Source organism: Eptatretus burgeri, chromosome 14 (assembly GCF_056783735.1).
Source record: "Eptatretus burgeri isolate ZD-2024b chromosome 14, Ebu_testis_v1, whole genome shotgun sequence".
In the NCBI taxonomy this organism is placed as follows: domain Eukaryota; kingdom Metazoa; phylum Chordata; class Myxini; order Myxiniformes; family Myxinidae; genus Eptatretus; species Eptatretus burgeri.
In genome coordinates, this window is record NC_140974.1 from 44,800,585 (window position 1) to 44,825,771 (window position 25,187).

General features: G+C 42.3%; 1 protein-coding gene and 1 long non-coding RNA gene across 11 annotated transcripts in view; one reads left to right on the plus strand and one right to left on the minus strand.

Annotated features, from left to right (window-relative positions):
- AKNA (AT-hook transcription factor) overlaps nt 1-25,187 on the minus strand; it is a 62,100-nt gene that overhangs the window by 6,474 nt on the left and 30,439 nt on the right. For all 10 annotated transcript variants that reach the window (XM_085854581.1, XM_085854578.1, XM_085854576.1 and 7 more), the window contains 3 exons: nt 16,238-16,403; nt 8,709-8,812; nt 4,266-4,453 (listed from right to left, as the gene is read on the minus strand). In XM_085854581.1, the coding sequence (XP_085710707.1) occupies nt 4,266-4,453; nt 8,709-8,812; nt 16,238-16,403 (458 nt within the window). The remainder of the gene's footprint in view (nt 1-4,265; nt 4,454-8,708; nt 8,813-16,237; nt 16,404-25,187) is intronic.
- LOC147013068 (uncharacterized) lies at nt 4,331-11,019 on the plus strand. The gene is made up of 3 exons (XR_015051182.1): nt 4,331-4,467; nt 7,119-7,287; nt 10,089-11,019. It is a non-coding gene; the product is annotated as an uncharacterized LOC147013068 (long non-coding RNA).

Genomic DNA, 25,187 nt, shown 5'->3' on the forward strand with positions numbered 1-25,187 from the left:
GGTTACACTAGTTCACAAGATATCTTACCTGTGGATGGCCAGCTAATAGGGGTCAGTGCCCTCAGAACACACTCGGATTATTGCCGAGCGTTACAGTGAGTGTGCGCTGGCTAACAAAGCAAATTATTGTGGAAGAACGTCCCGTCTAACCTTGCTTGTGCACTGCATCGGACCAATGAAGTAAAAGACACCGAGACAAATTGGAAATAGCAAAAAACAATTATTTATTATTTACATCTCAAAATTCAGTTTGTATTAATATTGTCCTGTGTGCACATTTCTGAGTCCCTGATTGGCTGTCGTTCCACCAATGGGGTTGAGGATGGGTTGAGAAGTTTTGAATGGAATGGAACAGAAGTTTTCATTGGCATGCTGGCTTCTGGATTGGAGCCTGTGTCCAAAGTGGCTGTTTCCATGGGCCTGCAATGTTTGTGTCGGTGTCTGTCTGAACATGTGTGTCATTTATTACAAACCATGAACGCCTTGCTCTTTGAGATTTGTGCAAAGAAAGCTCCATCATCATTGTTCCTGCACACAAGGGTCGATCAACGGTGGTATTGAACAAAAGTGATTGCAACAGGGAAGCTGCAGCTCTCCTCAATGACGAATTGACATATGAAGTAGTCACAAAAGACCTTATACAAGCCATTGAAAGACAGGTATGAAAAACGCGACAGAAATTATGTCAAAGTTGACTCCTGTCTGAAGCTGAGTTTTTGGCCATGTGCCCTACAGACTCACTCCTACCTTGCTTCTACTGCCTACCAAAAATCCACAAAGAAAATGTTGCACTACAGCCGATCGTCTCACTCCAATGAGGACAAACATATAACCCAGCCACGCACCTATTCCAACGCTTGAAACATCTGTCCCACAACTCACCATGCACTATCCACAACGCGGATTATTTCCTCACGAGAATCAAGGACATCCAGCTGCAGGAAGACGATTAAATTGTCTTCTTTGACGTCATCTCATTGTTCAGTCAATTCCCACACAACTGATGACCGAAACCTTGCATAGTTATATTGACAAAGACACAAAGCAAGCAGAGAACAGCAAACTCTGTTCTGCACAAATCATGTTGCTTGTGAATCTGTGCATGACCTCGACATACTTCACCTTCAACGGAACTGTGTATCACCAACGACAGGGAACACCAATGGGGTTACCGATTTCAGGCCTCATAGCAGAGCTCGTCGTGCAAGCCTTTGAGGATGCCACCCTAATTGATGAGCACAGGCCCAAGTTATGGCTACGGTACGTGGATGATACATTTGTGATCATAAAGGCCAATCAACTCAAAAGCTTCAACACCCACCTAAACTCGAGGTCACCAGAGCTCGAATTCACTTGTGAAGTTGAAAAAGAAGGCTCACTGGCATTCCTGGATGTCTTACTCTCCAGGAAACCAGATGGCCAAATAGGCTCAACATGATACCGCAAGCCCACACACACACACAGACAAGATACTGGACAACAACAGTGGCCACCCATTATGTCACAAGATGAGCTGTGCAAAACCACTACTGGACCGAGCTAAGTCCCATTGTGGTCATTAGGCAGATTGACGCAGCAAAATCCAGAGTCCAACAAATGCTGCTATTCAATCATAATCCCCGGCAGATCATCATGAAATGCCAGTGAAAAAACAAGACCAGGACAGGACAAAACAACAAAGTGCACAAAGACAGTGACAGGACCCGATATAAAAACAGCATCTGAACTTGCCTGTCATCTGCTCCAGCCCCACGGTGTCCGCATTGCCCACAAACCCAACTCTACTCTTCAGACATTGCCACCAAAACTGAAAGATAAAATAGACAGATTTGACAGATGTCAGACGATTTACAACATCTCCTGTCATGACTGCACCATGCACTACATGGGTCAAACAGGGAAAAGGTTGGCCACCAGACTGACTGAACACCAACACATAGACGTCAGACACGATACATCCTCCACCATCGCCACACACGATACTCTGCACCACTCCTTCACTTGGGAAGAAGCCACAGTCATGGGGATGGCCCCTCCAAGGCAAGCCATGAGGTTATTGAGGCATGGTGGTCTGATGGCTGCTCAATCAACAGGCATGTTGACCTCAACGCAACTTACCAAGCCCGACACAGACACTCACACAAACATTGCAGGACCATGACAACAACCACTCTGGACACAGGCTCCAATCCAGAAGCCAACACACCAATCCAAACTTCTGTTCCATTCACTTAACCCATCCTCAACCCCAATGGTGGAATGACAGCCAATCAGGCACTGAGACATGTGCACACAGGACAATAATAATACAAACTGAATTTTCAAATATAAACCGTTTTCATAACTACCCATCCTTGACCCCATTGGTGGAATAACAGCCAATCAGGCACTCAGACACGTGCACACAGGCCAATAATAATACAAACTGAATTTTGAAGTGTAAACCGTTTTCATAACTGCCTCTGAGGATGGAAACTAGACACCTCCCAAAACGTCAGGCCCAATAAAAGGTTGTTTTCTTTTCCTTTTAATGCTCAGTGTGCTTTCTCTCTCATTTAATGATTCCCGAGCTACACATTTTTCAGTATGTATGTATATATATATATATATATATATATATATATATATATATATATATATATATATATATATATACATATATATATATATATATATATATATATATATATATATATATATATATATATATATATATATATCATGACATCTCAAAATGTTGTGGATGAGTTATGACAAAACATGGTGGATTTGAGTTTGTTCAGTGACAAAAGAGTTGGCTCGCACCAAGTCCTTCTGAAGACTGCACGGGGTATGCATTCTGTGAATACCATCTAGTTTTGTTATGGTACTGGTGCATTACCAAAGAGAGAATGTCGCTTCATTTTGCTGGAATCATTATAATTGCCTGAGCCATTATTTTTCTCAGCACGATGAAATTTATCAACAAATCAGCAGACGAACAAATCAGCAATTTTGCGATATCTCGATGTGGTACTTTCCTGATGTAATTTTCATTCTAGTTCGTTATGAAAACTTTTGAGAATAAAAGGTATGCTTTTTAAATGCTTATGACTTCATTCGGTATGCATTTTTAAGCCAATCGTTTTGTAGACATTTGAAAGGGTGGCCATTTTTTTCCCATACCATCCCTACATATGGAGTACGACCATACCCTGTGATCATAGATATTAATTAATGTAATACAGTAGGATCAAAAAAATGGAACTTCCCCTAAACAGCCCTGCTTGGGATAGTCATGGTGTAAGTGAAAATAATATCGACCAATTTAATTATTCAAAAGACTCAGAAATCAGCCAATTGGTGAGGTCTTGCACATCTATATCTTTAACACACTTAATGTATTATCGGTGCTAAAATAACTCACAGTTGATAAGTTGAGTTGTTCACTTAGTTCCAACACACAGTATGTGCACTGTGAGCAGTGATTCCAAAATCGTGAAACTTCACTTCCAAAGATTTCATGCTTTGGAACTGAGTTTCGTTTCATACTTTATTTTATTTATATCATAGTGTCCTCATATGACCTATATTTTTGCAGGGTCATTCAACAGAACATTTTATTGTGCAAAAGTTCAACATTATAGATTAATATACTGTACTCTAATGTGAATCCAGGTGTTTGCTTAGTGCTTAAGATGCCTGGCTTGAGACTGTAGAGTCCTGAATTTAAGCCCCTGTTTGTTTTGTTGAATTAACACCAGGTGGTCATCCTTCTGAGTGCTGGAGTAATAACAATTTTGGGTGACCTATGTTGGAGTGTTGGCACATCCAGGACTGTACTCTTTGCCAATGAGCTACCTTGGCAGCCCTATGCCCATTTTTGGTGCAAAAGGAATGGTATTATTATATTATTACTCTCATATGATCAACCCATTCCATTGCTGGCATGTTCTGGTGTCCTTGTGCAGTTAATGTCATGAAGCATGTTTCATAGGACACAGATCATTCCAGAAATTTAAAGGATTGATGGTGCCAGCAGAGTACAAGACTGCAACATTTCTTAAAGTGATGAAGCACAGTGTTGGATGAGCAGGGGCAGAGTTGGGGTGTTGCATGTCTGTGGTAAAAGTAATGAATGTATGCTAAACTGACGTACCTGAGAATTAAATTGTTTTATGGAAGATAATGACTCTTAATGAGTTTTTATGGTGTTATTCTGAGTTTAAACTATATAATGTTGTGATAAGCTGATCGAAGAAGGAACTTGCAGGCCTTCCCACAACCTTTTCCACAGGTTTGTTGCGATGTCATATTCCGCTGGTGACCGTTTGGAAATAAGGAAAGACTGCTACATGAGGATCTTGTTTCTGTTCCATCTCTCATTCGTGATTCCTTTGCTTCCTCCAAGGTTTCAGCCTCAAACTCCGAAAGGGCTTCCCGCAACTTTCTTCCCGCAACACGAGGCAACTTTCTAAAAAGAAAAAAGTGAACACATATGGTGTCTAAAGCCTTATCCAACTGCACCACATCTACACCACATTAATTCAATGTAATAGTTTAGCAAAATGAATTTACTGGTGGAGCTGGTGTGAGGGGAGGGAAGGGGAGAAGAAGTGGGCAAAAGAACAGTGTGGCAAGCACAGACATCACCCAGGTGTTTGATCATACTATCTGATCATACTAAAATACATAATTTGGTGATCACATCTGATCATACTAAAATACATAATTTTGTGTCTGTGTATCTGTCTGTCTGTTTGTATCTTTTTGACCATTATACATTCAGTCATTACTTATCCAACGTCAATCAAACTTGACAGGAGGACTGAGGGTCACATGATGGAGGTTGTAGCGACTTCATTTGCCCCATCCCCAAGGGGGGTTTTCGCCATTGGCAAAATCCATGTCGAGGTGTATATCAGTATTAAGATAGCGAATCGTGGCATTTTTTTTCCAAGGCCGCTTTGACAAGGGTCACTCCAAAAGTAAAGCCCCACATTTTTTTATAACACTATATTTATTCCACAGCATTGATACTTGTACAGTGTGTCGGTACTATGTCCTTCCCACCTCATAATATGATCATTACATTGTCCTCCTACATGTGGCGTAGCTGTAGCAGTCATCAAATCTGGCTACCCCAATGGATGTCCATCAGAAGCAATGTGCTGTTGGTGAATTATTGGTGTGTGAGAAGGAGACTATTGGAAACATCCATAAGCGACTATAGAAGGCATATGGGGCTGATGCTGTTGAACTCAGCACAGTTGTTCGATGGGCAAAGCAGATAACATCTGCATGAGTTGAACATGCCGATATGCGTGACTGCCCTCGCAGTGGTAGGCCACGATCAGCACAGACAGGTGTCAATGTTGAAAAGGTGAACAGCATCAGTATGGCAGACAGATGAGCAACTGTTAGAGAACTGTCACTCAAACTGGACATTGGTGAAGCAAGCATGTGCAGAATAATGAAACAGTTGGATTATGCAAAGGTCTGTGCTCAGTGGGTTCCTTGACAATTGACAGACACACACACAAGGATCAGCGCAAAACCATTTTGTTCAGAACTGCTTGTGTGGTTTGATGACAAAGGACAGAAGAGACAGTCAATGGATGGCATCATGCAAATTCTCCATGTAAAAAAGAAGTTCAAAGCTGCACCCTCCCCGGTAAGGTCATGGCGACTGTTTTCTGGGACATGGAGGGGATTACTCTGGTTTATATCATACCACAAGGAACCGACATCAATTCAGAGGCGTACGTGAAAAGGTTGCAGAAACTTCTTGCACGTCTGAGCCATGTTCGACCACACAGGCGCATGCAGGACATTTTCCTGCAACACAGCAATACTCAACCCCACACTAGTCTGAGAACCATGGAAGCCATTGCAAAAGATCAGGTGACCTGTGTTGCCCCATCCTCCATACAGTCCCGATCTGGCACCATTGGACCACCATCTTTTTGGTAATCTGAAGGATGGCATTGGTGGGACAAAATTTGCGGATGATGACTCCCTCATGAAGGCTGTGAAACAGTGGCTGAAGGACACAGGATGGTAATTTTACTGCAAAAGCATACGGGCTCTTGTTCCGAGATGGTGCAAGGCAGTTGAGTATGATAGTGATTATGTAGAGAAATAGTGTTATGTTCCTCGATGATGTACCTATACACTGTACAAGTAACAATGCTACAGAATAAATATAGTGCTGTAAAAAACAAAATGGGGCATTATACTTTTGGAGTGACCCTCGTAATAACAAAAGTAACTAGCATCCGTTGAAGATAAAGTCTTCGATATCCCCCGCCATAGTAAATGAGGATTAACAAACTTATATTCCCTAACCGTGTGCAATATGTATGTGAAGTTTCCCCTTGATCTGACCAGCCGTTCTGGAAAAGAAGATGTTTGAAGGTGTTAAGGTAAATTCAATATGGCCACCAAACCATGTGACCTATCGATTAGAAATTAACAAACTTCTGAAAGGATGTCTTGGGGAAAGTGTATGTGAAATTTTGCCTCAATCTGTCCAGCCGTTCTGGAGAAGAAGATTTTCAAAATTTATTAATTTTCAATCCAAGATGACTGACGTACCATGTGACCTATGACATCATAAATTTACATTCTGACTCCAATCCTCCAGTGGAATACGTGTGTGAAGTTTCGTGTTAATCGGATGAGGTGTGTTTTTCTATCCAAGATGGCCTCCAAACCATGTGACTTGTGATGTCATAATTTTTACTATGTATGCAGACATGATGGAAGATGATAGTTGCAAATTTTCGGTTCGTTAGGTTATGTGATTCCAGAGAAAACATTATTTAATATTTTTCTTGAATCCAACATGGCTGCCAAACCATGTGACCTATCAATTAGAAAATATCAAAAGGCACCAGTTCACCACTTGCTTGATATGTGTACCAAATTTCGTAAATATATATTGAGGGGATTTGTAGTTCAGCTCCGGAAACGAAATGTGACGGACGGACGGACGGCTGGAATCCATTTCTATATCCCCCGCCAACTTTGTTGGTTGGCAGGGGATAATAACAACACCAATGATAACAGTATAATATTAGTGTTATTACAAAACAATATTAATACTAACACGGAGAAAATGAAATGTTTCTTTTCAGATCAATGCACAAGGGTGTGACCTGCAGTCATCTTTCATCCCAGGCTGATCAGCTTGTTGAAGGACTTAGCGGAATCTCGTGTGGAGTCTGGTGGAGAAGCTGGTGCAGAACGTCGTGAAGACTGCTTGAGAATCACCGTCTTGACTCCACTTAACTGTTCGATGTTTTGGTGAGTGTAATTAAAATGACCACACATGACGTCACTCCTTTCCTTCATTCGCTGGATAGGGCTGGAAGGGGCTGAGTTTAGATCTCATTGGCCCTTGTTTCAAGCAGCATGGGCACACATCTTGGCCTTCCCCTTGATGACTGTGGATTCTGGTAAATTCCATTATCTTTCAAAGTTCAGTGGACATGGGGCAAGCCGAGCATCCAGTGCATGCCTGACCAAAGGGGGTTTTGAATTGGAAAGGATAAAGGGGAGGGGGTGAAGATGAGTAGAGGGAAACACGCTTTTTAGCTCACCTGGATTTTATTCCGGTCAGTTAATGTGATCGAGCAGTGTCCACAGGTGAGTTTGTTCGTCAGTCAGTCAGTCTGTAAACACTTCAGTCATTATTGCTTGAACCAAACACACCATTTTGATGAAACTTGGCCCATCCATCCATCCATCCATTGGGACCATACTCTGTACAAAGCATTGGTGCTGTCGAAGCAGTCTCCTAGGCTATTGGGCACAATCCTGGACAGGTCACCACTCTGACACAGAATACTCAAATGGCTCAATAATCCCAGCAAGCTGATACTCATTTTGCCAACCTCGGAAGGATGACTGGCAGATCAACCCCAACTGGTATTAATTAAACGACCGAGCGGGATTTAAACTCAGGACCCTAGGATCCTAATCCCAACACCCTAACCATGCAAATCATTATAAACACCTTTCTCTAAACTGTCCGGTTCTTTGCTTCTATTGGTTAAGCATTGTGAAAAGCAACAGGGAGTTAGTTCTTCCATCATTTGAAGACATTAGCCAGTGTGTCAAACGGCGGTAACGCTTGGCCGTATCTTAATCGCGCTTCAATAGTGTTAAACTTCCAGGTTATTCTTTTACGATCTTTAAAATACCTCTTTTATTTCAATTGAAACACTGTATATAATTGAACACTGTGGCACAAGCTTCATATCTGATGCCTAACGAAGGTGTATTGACCGCATCACAATCTGCCCTCATTTTAGGGCTCTCCCTCGGGGGTTTTGACCCCACAAAATAGGTATTTGCTCTCTTCTCTGAAACTACACACACAATTTCAATGAAACGACCACAACCTTCATCACCCGTGATGTACTAAAGTTTGTTCACGGCATTAAAAAAAAAATCCAGGGTCTAAGGGGTTCTGCAGGGGGTTTGAGTGATTGTTGCTCCTGATCCAGGTGAGCATCAGGACAATATAATTATTTGTTTTTACATTTTCGATTATGACGATTCCGATTTAAACGAATGCAAAACAACCGATTTAAACACGTAGATATAAAGAATTAATGGATTAATCTATAACTGATTACTCCACTTGTTCCTTGGACCATTTTATTTAGAATACAAAATAAAAATTTCACCAAAAGAGAACTCTATGCACTTGAAAGTCTTACTTCGTGTTGGTGGTTGGTAATGAGACACAAGAGGGATATATATTTCTGCTGTTGCTCTCAGAATCCACAAATCCACTGTCCATTTCTGGGGTAAAGTTCCTTTCCTGTAATGAAATAAACAAAAATCACATCACTCATCAGGAAGACCTCTCACGAAGTCAAACCTGACCAGATAGTTCAGCTGTTTTTTAAAGGGGAGTTAAGGCTCATGGAAGAGCAGTGACAGGGAATGTTGCTCTTGACTGTGAGTTGTGGCTCCTGTGTCTCACCTCACATCCCTAGATGTGGCAAAGTATAAAAACCTGGGTATGGACAAAGAACCTGATCCATTCCGTGTTCTAGCTCTTCCATGAGCCTTGACTTTGTATACCCCCAAAAAACTACACAGTCGTGCATGGTTATAGCTTTTAAGGTGCTCTTGTTACATACACTTGCCACAGACTTGTATAGTCGCTGTGAGTACATCTATTGAGTTCATCAAGCCTTGTATGCTTGCTGGCTTGATTCAAGGTTCACCCATCTCCTCAGCAAGACAAAGCGGAAATGTCTGCCCCTCTTAGCAAGAGGGCATGAATGAGGCAGGAGCACATTTAGGCCAAACACACACACACACACACACACACACACACACACACACACACACACACACACACACACACACACACACACACACACACACACACACACACACACACACACACACACACACACACACACACACACACACACACATACACACACAGTCCAAGTTCCACTCTCTCCTCACAAGATGTGAGGACATCTATTAAGTAAGTAGTACATGTGAGTACTCATATTAAGTGCAGAGCAGAAAGTAGTTTTAGCTGTAAAAGTACTCTTTCAACAAACATGTGGCGCACACCATCCTTTTCCGCCTATAAGTCGATTTGGAGTATAAGATAAAGCAAAATCAACTATGGTAGTGGGCAAAACTGTCAGTCAGAACGATAGATGTGTTACTTCCTCCCTGACACTCAATTCCTCACTTGCTATGGTACTCCCAGGGTCATGAATATTAATGAGCTGTTTTGTGCATATTATTTGAAATACTTTGTGGGACTACCTTTCTGATAAATTCGGAATGTAAATAGTTTTTCAACATGTTTGGTCTCATCTTGTTATGTTTGTGGGGGTAGAGGGAGGAATTTCATCGCAAAGTTGGTATTGTATAGAGTTGCTTGGTCCGTGGACGTGTAGGAGACATCTTGATGTAAATTAAAAAGGGAAACTGTGAGCTTAAGTGTTACTTATCACCACACAGGGGGTGTGGTGTGTTAATTAGATAGGGATTAAGGCTAATTCCACCCCAGGATGTAATTGTCCCCTGTGACCTTTTCCTATGTTTTTGCATTGACAAACCAGCGATACAATTATGTTCTGACAACAACAACAACAACAACAACAACAACAACAACAATGCCTGCATGTCCAAGCAGGCAAGAAGCCCTGCCTTCACAGCTTTGTACCAGCAAGTCACGTCCCCGGGGCTTATGATTAAAGGGCGTGACACCAGAGAGCCGGTAGAGGAAAAGTGAAGTTCGAAGAGCGGACAGTTGTGAGAGGACAGCGTTGGTGGAGGAACATGGCAGAGAAAGAAGAACTCGTTTTTTGCTCTCTCGGCACGACAAAATGGCTGCGCAATTCTCGTGTTCGTGCTGGTGAATTTGCAGCATGCTGGGCAAGACGCCAGCCATTCCTGTTCGGCTTAGTCGTGAAGTTGTACGATTATGAGAAAGAGGAGTGTGCATCTCAGCGAACTCGGCGTTATCCCGTTGTGTGTTCAAGGATGAAGGTGGGTTATTGTTGTGAGTAGACCTCCTGCAAGAGAGGAACATTTGGCATAATTCATTCATGAGAAGAAGCCGCACGGCAGTTAGTGAGCCCTGGTGTTGAATACCCCTTCACAAATTACCTCATGTACGTTTCCCGCCCAGAGAGCGGCTCGGCACCATTTTGAGCGCATCTTCCCGCGCAGGACGATGCGGCTCGATCGCCAAGTTCATAAAAGACCATCTCTGGCCAAAGCTAAGTGCCAGAATAAAGGGAGAATTTTCTTTTATTTCATTTTCCCCTTGTCTGTATTATAGTCAGTGTGTTGAGGCGCCTCGACTTTAGGCTTTCATTTACCTCACATTTCATTATTACATTTTGAATTATTACCATTGCAAATATATGATCTATTTTCATTAAACCCCCGTGTTTATTTTAAGTTGCTTGTGTTGTCTATTTGTCGTGGGTTCGAGATAAACCCCTTTGTGCTGTGCATCTATCGCGTACATGCATTTGCCGCCCATTCCCCTCCTGCACGCGCCATAATCTCCAAGGATCACATGTTCGCCTCGAAGGAAAACCGCTCGGTGATCCGGCCTGGTTGGTGTTAACCACTCATCCACGACAATTGGGTTGGGGAAATTAACCTAACCACGGCTGTGACATTTGGTGTCATGAGAGTGGGATTTTTCGAACCCCCTACACGCAACGTATGTTGTCAGGTAGTAGGATTTGAACTCTGATCAACATTTCATAGGGGATATGAAATTGTTGATCACGATAATGGGTGTCAGGAGAAAAGAATGCTTGGAAATTTAAGGGAAATAAATATAATTTTTTATTTGGAGATTAAACGCATACGGGAAATGACGGACGTGTTCAAGATGGCGTTTCGGTGGGAAGGTAGTAAGGATGAGGGAAGCGAGCTAAGGGTGGAGCAGGTTGATAAGCATCAGGTAAAAGTTTCCCCCGTCCTGAGCGGGGGCCCCCACCGCGTCAAATTCCCCTCCTGGAGGATGAAGCGATTCCCATGGGATCCACACCCAATAGTATCAGATCGGCTTTGCCAAAGTCACTGGATACAAACCAGTTTATGGAAATAATGAAACAAATGCTGGAATGGATGGAACTGGCACGAGACCAACTGGGGGAGGGGGGGTGATATGAATGGGAATATACAAAAAATGGACGGGACTATGCAAAAACTGGCTGAGGATATACAAACACTAAAGAGTGATATGCGAGTGTTGGGCAAGGGAATTAGGGAGGAAATGAAGGTGGGTCAAAGGTGAACTGAAGGCGGAGCTGGAAAAGGTAAAGGCAAAAGGTAGAAAAGGTAGAAACAAACAAAAAAAACGATCGAACACCGAGTGGAACCGGTAGGCCTCAAGCCTAGGACTAGGCCTCAAACACCAGGTTAGAACGTCGACATAAATACTCACAAAATAGCACGATTTTTGAAACAAAACCGAACTAGGAACACACATTAACATGTAGGTGAGAAAATTAAACAGTTAAAACGGGACAAATAACAACCGGAACTTAACTTTGAGAACGTCAGCAGGGAGCCCCGAGGAGACCTCTTGCCGCTCAAAACCGGAACTTCATTCCTTGCCTAAAAAATCCAACTATTACAGCGCTTCTTCTCTCCATGCTCTGAATTCGCCTTCATTGCATCCATCAAGAATTGTGTTAAATCGCATCTCTGACCTAAAACTTTTAAAAACCACAGTTTGCCATGGATGCTCGCTTTCCATCAACCATTCTTTTTTTCCAACTTCAGTGCCAACTCACCCCTCTCACCCCTCTCTCTCAAAGCAACCATCCCACTCTTCTCCCTCCAAGCCTCCCTCTCACCTCTTTCAAAAATTCCCCCCTCACCTTTCTCCCACCTTTCATCCCCCTCACTCTTCCTTCTCTAAGTTGCCCCCCCTCTCATCCACCAACCTGCCTCCCTCCACTGCCCTCTCACCTCCATCTCTTCACTCCACCTCCTCAAATCCTCAACTGCCATCTTCCTTGTCTCTTGTCCCCCCTCTCTCCCAGCACCACAGAGCCTTTTCTCCTCCTCATTCGGCCCCCTCCCCTCGCTATTCTGCAATAGCCCACACTCCTTCAGCAACGCTCCTTACCTCCCCCCCTCGTCCCTCGTCCTCCCCTCCCCCGCCCCTCCACCTCCTGCACCCAAAGCCTCCTCCCCTACCTCTTCATTAAAAGTGTGGACCTCAAATATCCGGGGCCTTCGCTCAAACCTTTCAGATCTTTCCATGCAGGTTGCCACTGACAAACCAGACATTATCTGCCTAACAGAAACTTTCCTCTCCCAAGACGTGTCTGACTCCCAAGTATCTCTCCCTGGTTACTCCCTCTTACGGTATGACAGACCTGAGCCTCGTCCTGGTGGAGGTGTTGCTCTCTTCATCAAAGACTCTATTCCTCACTCTCCCTGCACTGCTCTCACTCCCCCACACCCCCAGGAATACCTCTGGCTTCGGCTTCGGCTTCCCCTCCACTCCCACCTCATGTTTATATGTGTACTGTACCGTCCACCGAACAGTGATGACTCCATCTACACCTCACTCTCCGAAAACATGGACCATCTTCTATCTTCTCATCCAAACTCTCTCTTCCTCTTATGTGGCGACTTCAATTGTCATCACGCCAGTTGGCTAGGTGTGGGTACCTCTCTCACCTGCCATGGGACATCAGCAAAAGCTTTCTGTGACTCATTGGGACTGACTCAATCGGTCAACTTCCCGACCCGGATCTCAACCAATGGTACTCCATCTCTTCTGGATCTGATTTTGACAAATTTCCCTGACAATATCTGCTGCTCTTCCTTCGCTCCAATTGGTTCTTCTGACCACATCCTTGTTAAAGTGGACATCTCTCTGGCTGTTATCAGAGAACCACCTCACTGCCGTCGAGTCTGGCATTTCACTCAAGCCGACTGGCAGGTTCTCCGAGCAGCCATCAAACTTACAGACTGGTCTCCTATCACTACTTTCTCAAACATCAACTCATCCTGGGAATTCTTTCAAAGAAACTTGCTCTCCCTCATGCACAGATTTATCCCCTCTCGTGTTCAGCTGTCTTACCCTTCCTCCCGCCCTTGGTTTACTGAAGCTTGTGGCGAGGCAGTTGTCCTGAAACAACTTGCCTTTGCCTCATGGAAAGCAAACCCAACTGAGGGCAATCTCAGTTCTTTCCACAAAGCTCGGAACAAGTGTGTATCTACCCTCAGGAGAGCCAGAAAACAACATCTTTCTCATCTCAAGTCTGAACTCTCAAACCTCTCTCCCTCCTCAAAATCCTGGTGGCGTTTAATCAAATCCGTTTCTGGTGTATGTTCCCCCTCCATCCCCTCCCTTACCTCAAATGGCCGCACTGCTGATTCCACACGTGATAAAGCTGAATGTCTAAACTCGGTGTTTGCAGCTAAATCTTGTGTCCCAAACCCATCACTATCTCTACCCACTTTACCCAGTCGCACCCAACTGTCCCTGGACTCTGTATCCTTTTCTCCTGACAAGGTGGAGAGCTTGCTTTCAAACCTCGAGTCAGATTCTGCAACCGGTCCAGACGGCATCAGCCCACGTGTCCTCAAAGCCTGCTCTTCTGCTCTTGCTCACCCTCTCTCTGTTCTATTCACCCTCTCATTTTCCCAAGGTCATCTGCCATCTGCTTGGAAATCTGCTAACATCACTGCCCTGCATAAAAAGGTGCAAAAACAGATCCCTGTAACTACAGACCAATCAGCCTTCTCCCAATCATCAGCAAGGTTATGGAATCCATCATCGCTTCAGACATGAAATCCTTCCTCTTCTCCAATGGCTTGATTTCCAATCATCAATTTGGTTTCAGACCAGGTCACTCTACCCTGGATATGCTGCTACTGCTCTCCCATCAATGGATGGAGGTCCTCAATGCCAGACAGGAAATCCGAGCCGTATCCCTGGACATATCACGTGCTTTTGACACAGTCTGGCACCCTGCCCTACTCACCAAACTCTCTTCCCATGGTATTCAAGGCCATCTCCACTCATGGCTCGCAGACTTCCTCTCCTGTCGCAGTCAACGTGTGGCCCTAAATGGAGTTCTTTCATCCCCTCTTCCTGTGCAGGCTGGAGTTCCTCAAGGTAGCGTTCTGGGCCCTGTTCTTTTCTGGTTTTCATCAATGATCTCTCGGACTCTCTGGAAAATCCTCTATTTCTCTTTGCCGACGACTCCACCCTCTGCCGTACCATCTGTCATCCCTCAGACCGGCAAGCAGCAGCTTCTTCGCTCACTGCAGATCTGGATAAAATCACAAACTGGTCCAACACGTGGAACATGTCTTTCAATCCAGACAAATCTCACACTCTCACTATGTCTCTTTGAAAGGACCGTTTACAAAACCCCCCCATCCACTTTCTCAACAAACCTCTGGAAGAAGTCTTTTCTTTCAAGCTTCTGGGTCTCACTATCTGCCATGACCTTTCCTGGGAAAGTCACATTTCCAACCTTGCCTCAAAAGCCAGTCGCCGACTGGGAATCCTCCGTCGTGCAAAGTCCTTCCTCGGCCCTCTTGAGCTCCTGACCACTTACAAAGCTTTTGTCCGTAGCCTGATGGAGTACTGCTCTCCCCTCTGGGCTGGTGCTCCTGCCTCCCACCTTTCTCGACTTCACGCTGTCGAAACCAGGGCTTTTAAGATCATTGGCATCTCCCGCAATGAAGCTGAGTCTTTGGGCCTCTCACTCAATCACCGCAGGTTGGTCGGTGGTCTTTCTGTCTTCTACCGACTCCTCTCCAGCCTTGCCCCCCCTGCTCTCTCTGCGATTTGTCCCAACCACATTTCCACAGGGCGCTCAAGGTCCGCCAACAACCCCCTTCTGGTAAAACTACCAAAATCACGAATCACTGCTCATCTTCACTCTTTCATTCCTCTTTTTTCCCGCCTTTGGAATAAACTTCCTCACTCTATTCTTTCCCATTCTTCCCTCCAGGCTTTCAAAACAGCTGTTCACCACCACCTCTTATCTTCCCCCATCCAAATCCTCGATCTTTTCTACCCCCGATAATCCACCCAAGCCCACTTCCTTCAATTCTCCTGCTTTCCTTCCTGAAAGTCCCTGTAATGTCCATCTTCTCCTTGCCATGTTCCCCATCCCTCTCCCTTCCACAGTTCACCTGTCTGTTCCCCAATGTTTTGTCCCTTCCACTCCCGCCCCTCTTATCTCATGCCTCCTTGCTGTGAGTTGTGTGTTAGCTCTCATACGAGCCTCGACCAAGGTATACAAAAAAAAAAAAAAGGCGGGCAGCAAAGCCTGGACATCGGGCTGGTGGGGGAGAGTGACAGTGACGTTGGCGTGACTAGTTCGGAAACATTCAAAGGTGAGCTTCCTGGTGTGGACTCTGGGGAGAGAATTGCCCAATTTGAAAAAGTGCAAGGCGATTTGGCAGAGACACCGTAGCGATGATGTCATCGTTATGCCGTTGGTCCAAGTTAGGAGAATTTCATAATCACATTAATATATATATATATTTTTTTTAAAGAACAAATGTGCTTCCAACCAAAAGTAAACAAGATCTACTCCACTGATTGGGGCAATAAGCAAGAGCAAACCCGGTCTCAGGTGTCGCTTCCAGGTGACGTTTCACCCGCTTCATAGCAGGCTTCCTCGGGCCAATAGACGTATATAACCGTTGGCTGATGTTTAAGAGGTTGTGTCGGTAATGGTAAGCCTGTCAATTGCTTCACCTGTAATCTCTGTTTCCTTGGACAATTTCCTGGAAAGGTTTTGGAGATTTGATGGGGATATGGCTGCATCACTTTTCCAGTGTCCGATATCTTGGCTCTCGAGGCTGCATTTGCACGCAGCTGTTTTATTCCTGCGCTGAGACATAAAATCTGCTCTTCAAGCTCCCTGCAAACACAAGAGAATTCTCATGAGGGATCAAAGAGCATGTGAATGAATCATGACATCATCTGCCAGAAGTAAAAATGTGTGGATTCCTGTGCATAGCAACTAGCCAGTTTATTCCCAAGCAATGGGAAAATTCCATCCACGTGTCAGAAAGCACCAGAGAACCTTGACAACCAGACAGGGGTTTCTTTCTTTGGTACACATAATCGAGGCTCATGGTTACCTAGCAATGAAAAAAATTATATTCAGGACAAACCTGCAACAGAAATCTTGTCAGACAAATAAACTGGCCCTAACATTATAGAGTCTAAATACTGAAGAATAGAAACATTCTTTAAATGCTGAGTAGTAGTTTTAGCCTGGCACAGAACTGCTGCAAAAAGAAGTGAGTGATCCAGATCCTTGCAGTTGGCAGATTTCAGTACTTGGGCATTCATCCAAAATCCGATGCAATCGTATCCTCCTTTCTTTATTAAGAGTTACTCTTATTAAAGGCCCAGTCACACCTTGACGTTTTAGCCAGCTTATGCCGATTTTTTGAAAATTTGTCTAAAACGCTGTTACACGTTGAATACGTTATGGGTAAGTTTTGATTACATTGAGAGCACGCTGAAAAACACTGGCATACGTCGTTGTACGCTGGCTTTAAACGTTGTACTTTTCGGTTGTCCTCAAATTTTCCATGCTTGAAATTTTAAGACTTATGCCAATGTATGACTCACACGTTCCGCATAACGCTGGCCATAAGTTCTAGACACGTCACGCGATCGTTGACACACGTTACTTGTGAGTTACTCATAAGTCGAAACACGTCGAGGTAATGTTTAGCGTACCCGAAACTTATTTCTAACCTATGAGTAACGTGTTGTACTCACGTTACGCAATCGGTGACACACATCGACACACGTTACTTGTAAGGTGCTCATAAGTCGAAACACATCAAGGTCATGGTTGGCGTCAGTGTTCCAGACTCCCTGGTTTTATTATTTTTTTTTTTTTTCTTCCTTCCTTCGGTATGATGGTGATTTTGACACTTTGATTTCTAGTGCGGTTATAATATAATATAATTAATAGGCTGCCGCTCACCGATTTAAATCATAACCGCACTGTAGACTGAACACCGTCATACCGAAGAAAAAAAAAACCCGGGAGTCTGGAACACTGACGCTAACCATTACCTTGACGTGTTTCGACTTATGAGTAACTCACAAGTAACGTGTGTCGATGTGTGTCAACGATCGTATATCGTGCATACAACTTATTCCCATCGCATGCGGAGCGTGTGTCATACGGCAAGTACGTTGTAAAATTTTCAACATGTTCAAAATTACAAGAAGTACTCCACTTAATACGACGTATGATAGCATACTTTAGCGTTCTATTCACGCATACCAAACTTACCCATACCGTATTTGACGTGCGCCGTTTTAGACGCATTTTTCAGAGGTCGGCATACGCTGGCAAGATCGCCAAGGTGTGACTGCGATGTTGACACTTCCATTTCTGTGGCGGTTATGATTTGAATCGTTGTGCATCAGCCTTTTAATAAGCTATGCCACGTCATCGCCGGCGATGCGTGCAACGCGCTCTGCCTAAGTTAGACTATCGTTGGGCATAGGTTATGAACGCTGACAACAGGTTCAGCATTCGTTGGTATAAGTTATCTATAACACAACGAAACGTTCTGTGTCTGTTACTAATATGTTGCGCATAAGACCAAGTCGTTATGAATACGTCCGAATCTTTAAAAAAAAAAACATCAAAAGTTCAATGTAAGCCAGCATTTTACATACATTTTAATACGTTGCCATTGCTGGCTAAAACGTCAAGGTGTGACTGGGCCTTAAGACTAGAGAAATGTTGGTGAGAGAATAATTAATATTCAAATTAAACGTATCAAGGAAGATAAAATTGACCAGCTTATGAGAAGGAAACAGGGTTAATTCTACGATATGAAGTAAAATAGTGGGATCAGATTGAAACCCCATTTGAAATTTTAATATGATCGCTTGAAAAACTCATTTCGAATCCTAAAAATGGAACACTCGTCTCTGCGAAGGCTGGTGTCAATCTGTGCCAGTGAGCAGGATAATAATGGATTTTATCAATTTAAAGTTGATCAATGATAAGAGTATGTTCACTGACGTCGTAGGGAGATGAGATGGAGTTGAGGGAAAAAGAAAAAGTATTTTTGGCTTGAAAATGAAAAATTAAATGAAAGGGCAAATATGCCAAACATCAGCTACGCTTCATTTCTCATGTCAGCAAAAATACTAGTCTGGGGCAATTTTCCATAAAACAGAACCCGAGAGTTATTTCGGGAGAAAAATTGGCAAACACTTCAATGAACATACTTTCACTATGCTGAATCTCTGAGTATGATTAAAAAATTATTTGTATTTATAACACAGTGCAAGTCGAAAATAATCCCCAAAATTCCCCAAAAAACCTTTAGAGAGCAAATTATGTCCACAAAATATATGCAATACAAGTTTCTAGAAACAGTTATCGAGAGATTTGATACACATAGGATGCTTCGATATCATGTAGCTCAAAGTTGGAAGTGTTTCAGTGCCAAATAAAATATTCCAAACATTCCTTGAGAGTTGAAGGAAGTGCCATGAATATTGGAAGTAACACGTTTTCCTCATACTTCAATCCCATTGTATCTGGTGCTGGAAGGACAGCATCGTGAACATGGACTTGCCTCCTTAACAGTGCCTGATCAGGACATCATTGGATGTGAAATATCAGAGCATCACTTGAAGGTAGCATATTTTCAGGTGTCTGAGGCTTCAAGAAGAGCTGACATATGGCAGCATCCACAGCGTCATAATTTTGAATTTTGTCGATTCTGCAAATGAATGCTTCTGTATTTTTGTATTCTCAGTTGTGAGGTCACATTTGACTGCATATTGAAGTATAATTTGAGAAATGTTGGTGAGATTGTTTGACTTCTATACATTTCTGAACTGCTGTGTGGAATGAGTTGAAAACTGGTTCACGGGGGGGGGTTTTAGGTGGTGAATTTTTTTTAGGTGGTCCCAGGCGTTCAGGGTGGGGGGAGGTCCCCAATGCTCTCTCTCTCTCTCTGTAAATATGTATGACATAATAGCACACAGTGGGAAGGGTTATTACAAGCCATAATATAATATGCAGATTCTGGGAGAATTAAAGCCTCCATAAGGACGGGTTCGTTTCTGGCTTTACCAATTCATAATGGCTCTGAAATACTTCCTAAGCTGTTTTATTTCCATCTCTGACAAAGAAAGAAGTGGTATCAGTACCTGTCAAGGCTTGGAATAGAAGAAATGTTCAGTGTCATATGAAGCAACTACAATGGGTCTTGTATAGTTTTTAATACAGTGTAAAACAATTTTAAAGTCAGCTTCCTCATATCAGCCCTCAAGCTGTCTGTGACAACTGACAACATTAGGATTATTTGACTGTCCCATGTCTTCTGCATCAATCCACCAGTCACAATTATCGTGTTGTCTGCTGGTGCTTTGGTGATGAGTATCTCGGAAAGGATTCTTGATAGATCTTCCTTGTTTTCTGCCAGAGAGAAAGTCATTCCTGTTTGATGGCAAAGGCACATCGTTGTGTTCAATAATCCGCCAGATAGGTCGTGATCTTTGACCATGTCTAAAGCCTGGGTTATACCAATAGATTTCTTCCGACAGGACACAACCCCATTGGACTAATTGAACATGCTTTATATTAATTAGTCATAGTAGTCGTCAGTTAATGCGGACGCCATTACGACAAGACTGGAAAAACGTTCTCTGAGCTAATTAGTGGGAAGCACTGCCTCACACCTTCTTCCCAAATAAAATGACAAAGTTCTGGACTGAAGAACGTGAGAATGAGCTGATTCAACTATGGCAAGAAAAACCTGCTTTGTATCGTATCACATCCAAAGCTTCTGCAACCCTTAATTCTAAAACTAAGGCCATCATTCTGCAGAAATCAATGCTGGATCAACAGTTCCACATATTATTCCGACCTTTTCTCCTCCTAAATTTGTGAGACACTTTTTCCAGCAAGATTTTGCCCGATAGATGGAGGGAAGACGTTTCTTGGCAAATTAGAAGGGCACTCGGTAGAGCGCTTACTTCCACCATATAATGCCTGATCCACGAGAACATATCTGTCCCAATACATTTTTGAAATATCATGCTACACAGTACTATATCGCTTTTGGACACATTTCTCAATGGTGAAGAATCACTTTGAAAATTAAATAATTATCGTATCCAGATCAGGATTCGGATCTTCACCAGAATCGAATCAATTCGGCCTTGCGATACACCCAACCTGTCCACCAAGTTTCCACCGATCCATTCACAACTTTTTGAGATATCGTGCTCTATGTCAGTTTTGCACTATCCCTCAATGGTGAAGAATCACTTTAAAAATTATCAGATCCGATCAGGATTCGGATCTTCACTAAAATAGAATAAATTCTTCCACGTCACACACACAATATGTCCACCAAGTTTCATACAAATCCGTCCACAACTTTTTGAGATATCATGCTATTTATCACTACTGGCCCCATCTTTCAATGGTTAAAAATTCATTTTTTAAATTCTATTAACCGGATCCGGATGCAGATTTTCACGAAACTCTTATCAGTTCGTCCTTGTCACACACCCAACCTGTCCACAACTTTTTGAGATAGCCTGCACACAAACAAACAGACAAACAAACAGACAAACAAACAAACAAGAAGAAGTCGTGCAGAGCACGACACTTACAAAATCCATAAAGCAAATTTGACCTCCAAAATAATTGGTGGTTGAATTTAATGACCTAAAATATATATATATATATATATATATATATATATATATATATATATATATATATATATATATATATATATATATATATATATATATATATATATACATATATATCCTCTTCAAATTTCAAGTCAATCAAATGAAAATTGAGGATTTCATAAATACCAGTATAATTGTTGACCTTGGGCCTCTGTTGACCTTTTGCTTGATGTTGACCTCAAAAATAAGTGGCTGGTTTAATTCAGTGACCTGAAATATGAATCCTCTTCAAATTTCAAGTCAATCGGAGGAAAATTGAGGATTTTCAGAAATACCACCATAATTGTTGACCTTGGGCCGATGTTGACCTTTTGTTCCATGTTTACCTCTAAAATAATTGACTCGTTGAATTCAGTTATCTGAAATATATATATATATATATATATATATATATATATATATATATATATATATATATATATATATATCCTCTTCAAATGTCATGTCAATCAGATGAAAATTGAGGATTTAGAAATTACCACCTTAGTTGTTGGCCTTTGGCCTATGTTGCCCTTTTGGTCCATGTTGACCTGAAAAATAATTTGCTAGTTGAATTTGTTGACCTGAAATATAAATTCTCTTCAAATTTCAAGTCAATTGGATGAAATTTGAGGATTTTAGAAATCTCATCAAAGTTGTTGACCTTTGGCCCATGTTGACCTTTTGACCTCAAAAACAAAAGGCTTCTTCCTTATTACAAACTCTACCATGTGGTGACGTTTTGTGAAGATTGATTAAAAATTGTGACCTGTAGGCAACAAACAGACAGAATAAGAAAACCGATTGACCAATATACTTGAAAAATCTTCGATTTTGCAAGTAACAAGTGGACAGAAAGGGCTGAAATCATAACCTCCTTCACCTTCAGTGGCGGAAGTAATGAATGGTTTATTGTAAAATAAATACGGGGATTAATGAAGGACAGGACGCTATGAATAAACAAGAGCGAGAATTGTTTTGCCATACATGTCCCCTACCAGTCCTACTGAATGTTTGGGAGGTAAAAATTTGTTTTGCGTTTAATGCAAGCTCGAGCCGATACTGGAACCAAAATGAAGAAGAAGAAGAAACTCTCTTACCCACTGTGTTTGAGAGTCTATTCGTCAAAATAAAAGGAAAAACTTTTCATTTCCTGATATCTTTTGTCGACCAAAAACCAATAAAGACACCGGGATAACAAACCGGAGATAAAAAAAAGTTTACTTTAACGCATGCTCAAGCCTATGCCAGAACCAAAGTGAAGAAGAACAAACTGAATTTTATCAGTCTAAAACTGGCAGAACCTTGTAAAAAATTGACGAAACTCACCTTTCTCAGCTTTATGCTGTGGAAATCAAGGCATTTAGGATCATTGATATCTCCCGTGATGAGGCTAAGTCTTTGGGTCTCTCACTCTTTCATGGCAGACAGTTCGGTGGTCTTTCTTTCTTCTACCGTCTCCTCTCCAGCCTCACCCCCGCCCTGCTCTGGCTGAGATATGTCCACCCCATATTTCCGCAGGGCGCTCAAGGTCCACCAGCATCCCCTTTGTGGTAAAACTACCAGAATTAAGAATCACTGCTCACCTTCACTCTTTTATTCCTCTTTTTTCCTGCCTTTAGAACAAATTCCCACACTCTCTTCAATCCCACTCTTCCCTCCAAGTCTTCAACACAGCTGTTCACGACCATCTTATCTTCCCCCATCCAAAGCCACGATCTTTTCTACCCCCGTTAATCCACCCCAAATCCATCTCCTTCAAATTCCCTGCTTTCCTTCCTGAAAGTCCCTGTCGTGTAAGGACCTGAAAATCCCTGTAGTGTCCATCTTGTTTACCCTGTTTACCCCCACCCCATCCCTCTCCCTTCCACAGATCTCCTCATGTCTCTGTTCCACACTGTTTTGTCCTTCTCTTTCCCACCTCTCTTGTCTCCTGCTCCCCTTGTTGTATGTTCTGTGTGTTCACTCTCATACGAGCTTTGACAATAGATACAAAAATGAAAAAAAAAAAATCAAAAACACCCTAAAACTCAAACCTCTTCTGTACCTTATCATAATAAAGCCACGTATCAAGTTTCAGTTGAGTATGTTAAAGGGTATGTGGGGGGGGGGGTCTGAAAACAACAGGTGGGACAGGCAGACAGAGAGCAACCCAATAACCCCCTCCGGTGATACCGGTAGGAGACTAATAAATAGAACAGACTAAGCAGTCGACAGACTCAAGAAGGGATGATCTTGTATACAATGAAAAGTATTCCCCACTATGGCACCAAAATACCACATTCATACAATGAAGGGGAACACAGGACAAGACTTAAGGCATGCATGAACTAATGGTGTTCCACCACGATGGTATAGTCATGCAGGTTGGCGTGGCACAGGTCGAAGGAGAGAAGAAGGCGATGATGTGTGATCGTGGGGAGATGGCATCCTCAGTCTCTCAAACCATCCATGTCTCTTCAGCGACGAAGCAGAGAAAGAGCGCACATGCGCTAGAGTTTTTATTACCTCATCGGACTGCCCACAGCTGGTCCCCATTAACCAATCCACAGGACTGGACAGTGCTCACCACAGTACCTGCTCAAGCCCCCATCCAGGATTTCCCCCACAGCACACAATGCTGCTTATCGTGTGGTCCTTTGCGAACCGCCAACAGAACTGCCATGCATGATCACGGCACTTTTCAAAGCATCCATAATGTCCCAAAAGTGCATTTATAGCACTTTTCTGGTGCCTTTCTGTGGCCACCAGTCCTTCACCTGGCCTGGCCTGTTATACGAGGTTTTACACAATACAACCTTACCCTAGTCTGCATTAAGGTTTACAGTCACCTCCTCCTCAGTTCACGTTTCACCATACAACTTACATCTGACAGATATTTAATACAAGTGTAAGTCTGACACAAACCACACTAAAGTCTTAACTCACCCTCTCTCAACATAACATTATATATATATATATATATATATATATATATATATATATATATATATATATATATATATATATATATATAAACACGTTTATATATATATATATATATATATATATATATATATATATATATATATATATATATATATATATATATATATATATACATATATATATATATATATATATATACATACTAGTAGTAATGCCCGGCATTGCTCGGGCTAGCAATAAAGCCGGTGTTGCCCGGGCTTTCTTGCAAATTTCCTGAATAGCTGTTAGCGGTTAGTGGTTAGGGGTTAGCGGTTAGGGTTAGCGGTTAGGGTTAGGGTTGCAGTTAGGGTTAGCGGTTAGGGTTAGGGTTAGGGTTAGCTGTTAGGGTTAGGGTTAGGATTAGCTGTTAGGGTTAGGGTTAGGGTTAGCTGTTAGGGTTAGGGTTAGTGTTAGGGGAGCTAACCCTAACCCTAACACTAACCCAAACCCTAACCCAAACCCGAACAGCTTGGCGGAGCGGAGGTAAACAGCGCCCGGGGCAAAGTGGAAATTTGCGTCCCCCATAGGCCTTAAACTTGAGAGGATTTGAATGGAAAATCCAATAAGGGATATCGATTTATCGATTTTTTTTCGAATATCGGAAGTGTTATGGAAAAATTTTTTATAGCCAATGACCTAAGTTGGACCAAAAGCCATAACCGTACCGAATTTGAATGGAATCCGTTGGAGTTTGTGAAAATGCATCAAAACGAATTTTGAGGGCCTCTTAAGGAAGACAATAATATCATCAGTATATGTGCCAAATCTTGTTTCATTTCATGCAGTAACAAAAATCTCATGGTGGAACAAAGAAAGGGGCGTGCCGAAATATATATATATATATATATATATATATATATATATATATATATATATATATATATATATATATATATATATATATATATATACATATATATACAGCTACATAAATATATATATATATATATATATATATATATATATATATATATATATATATATATATATA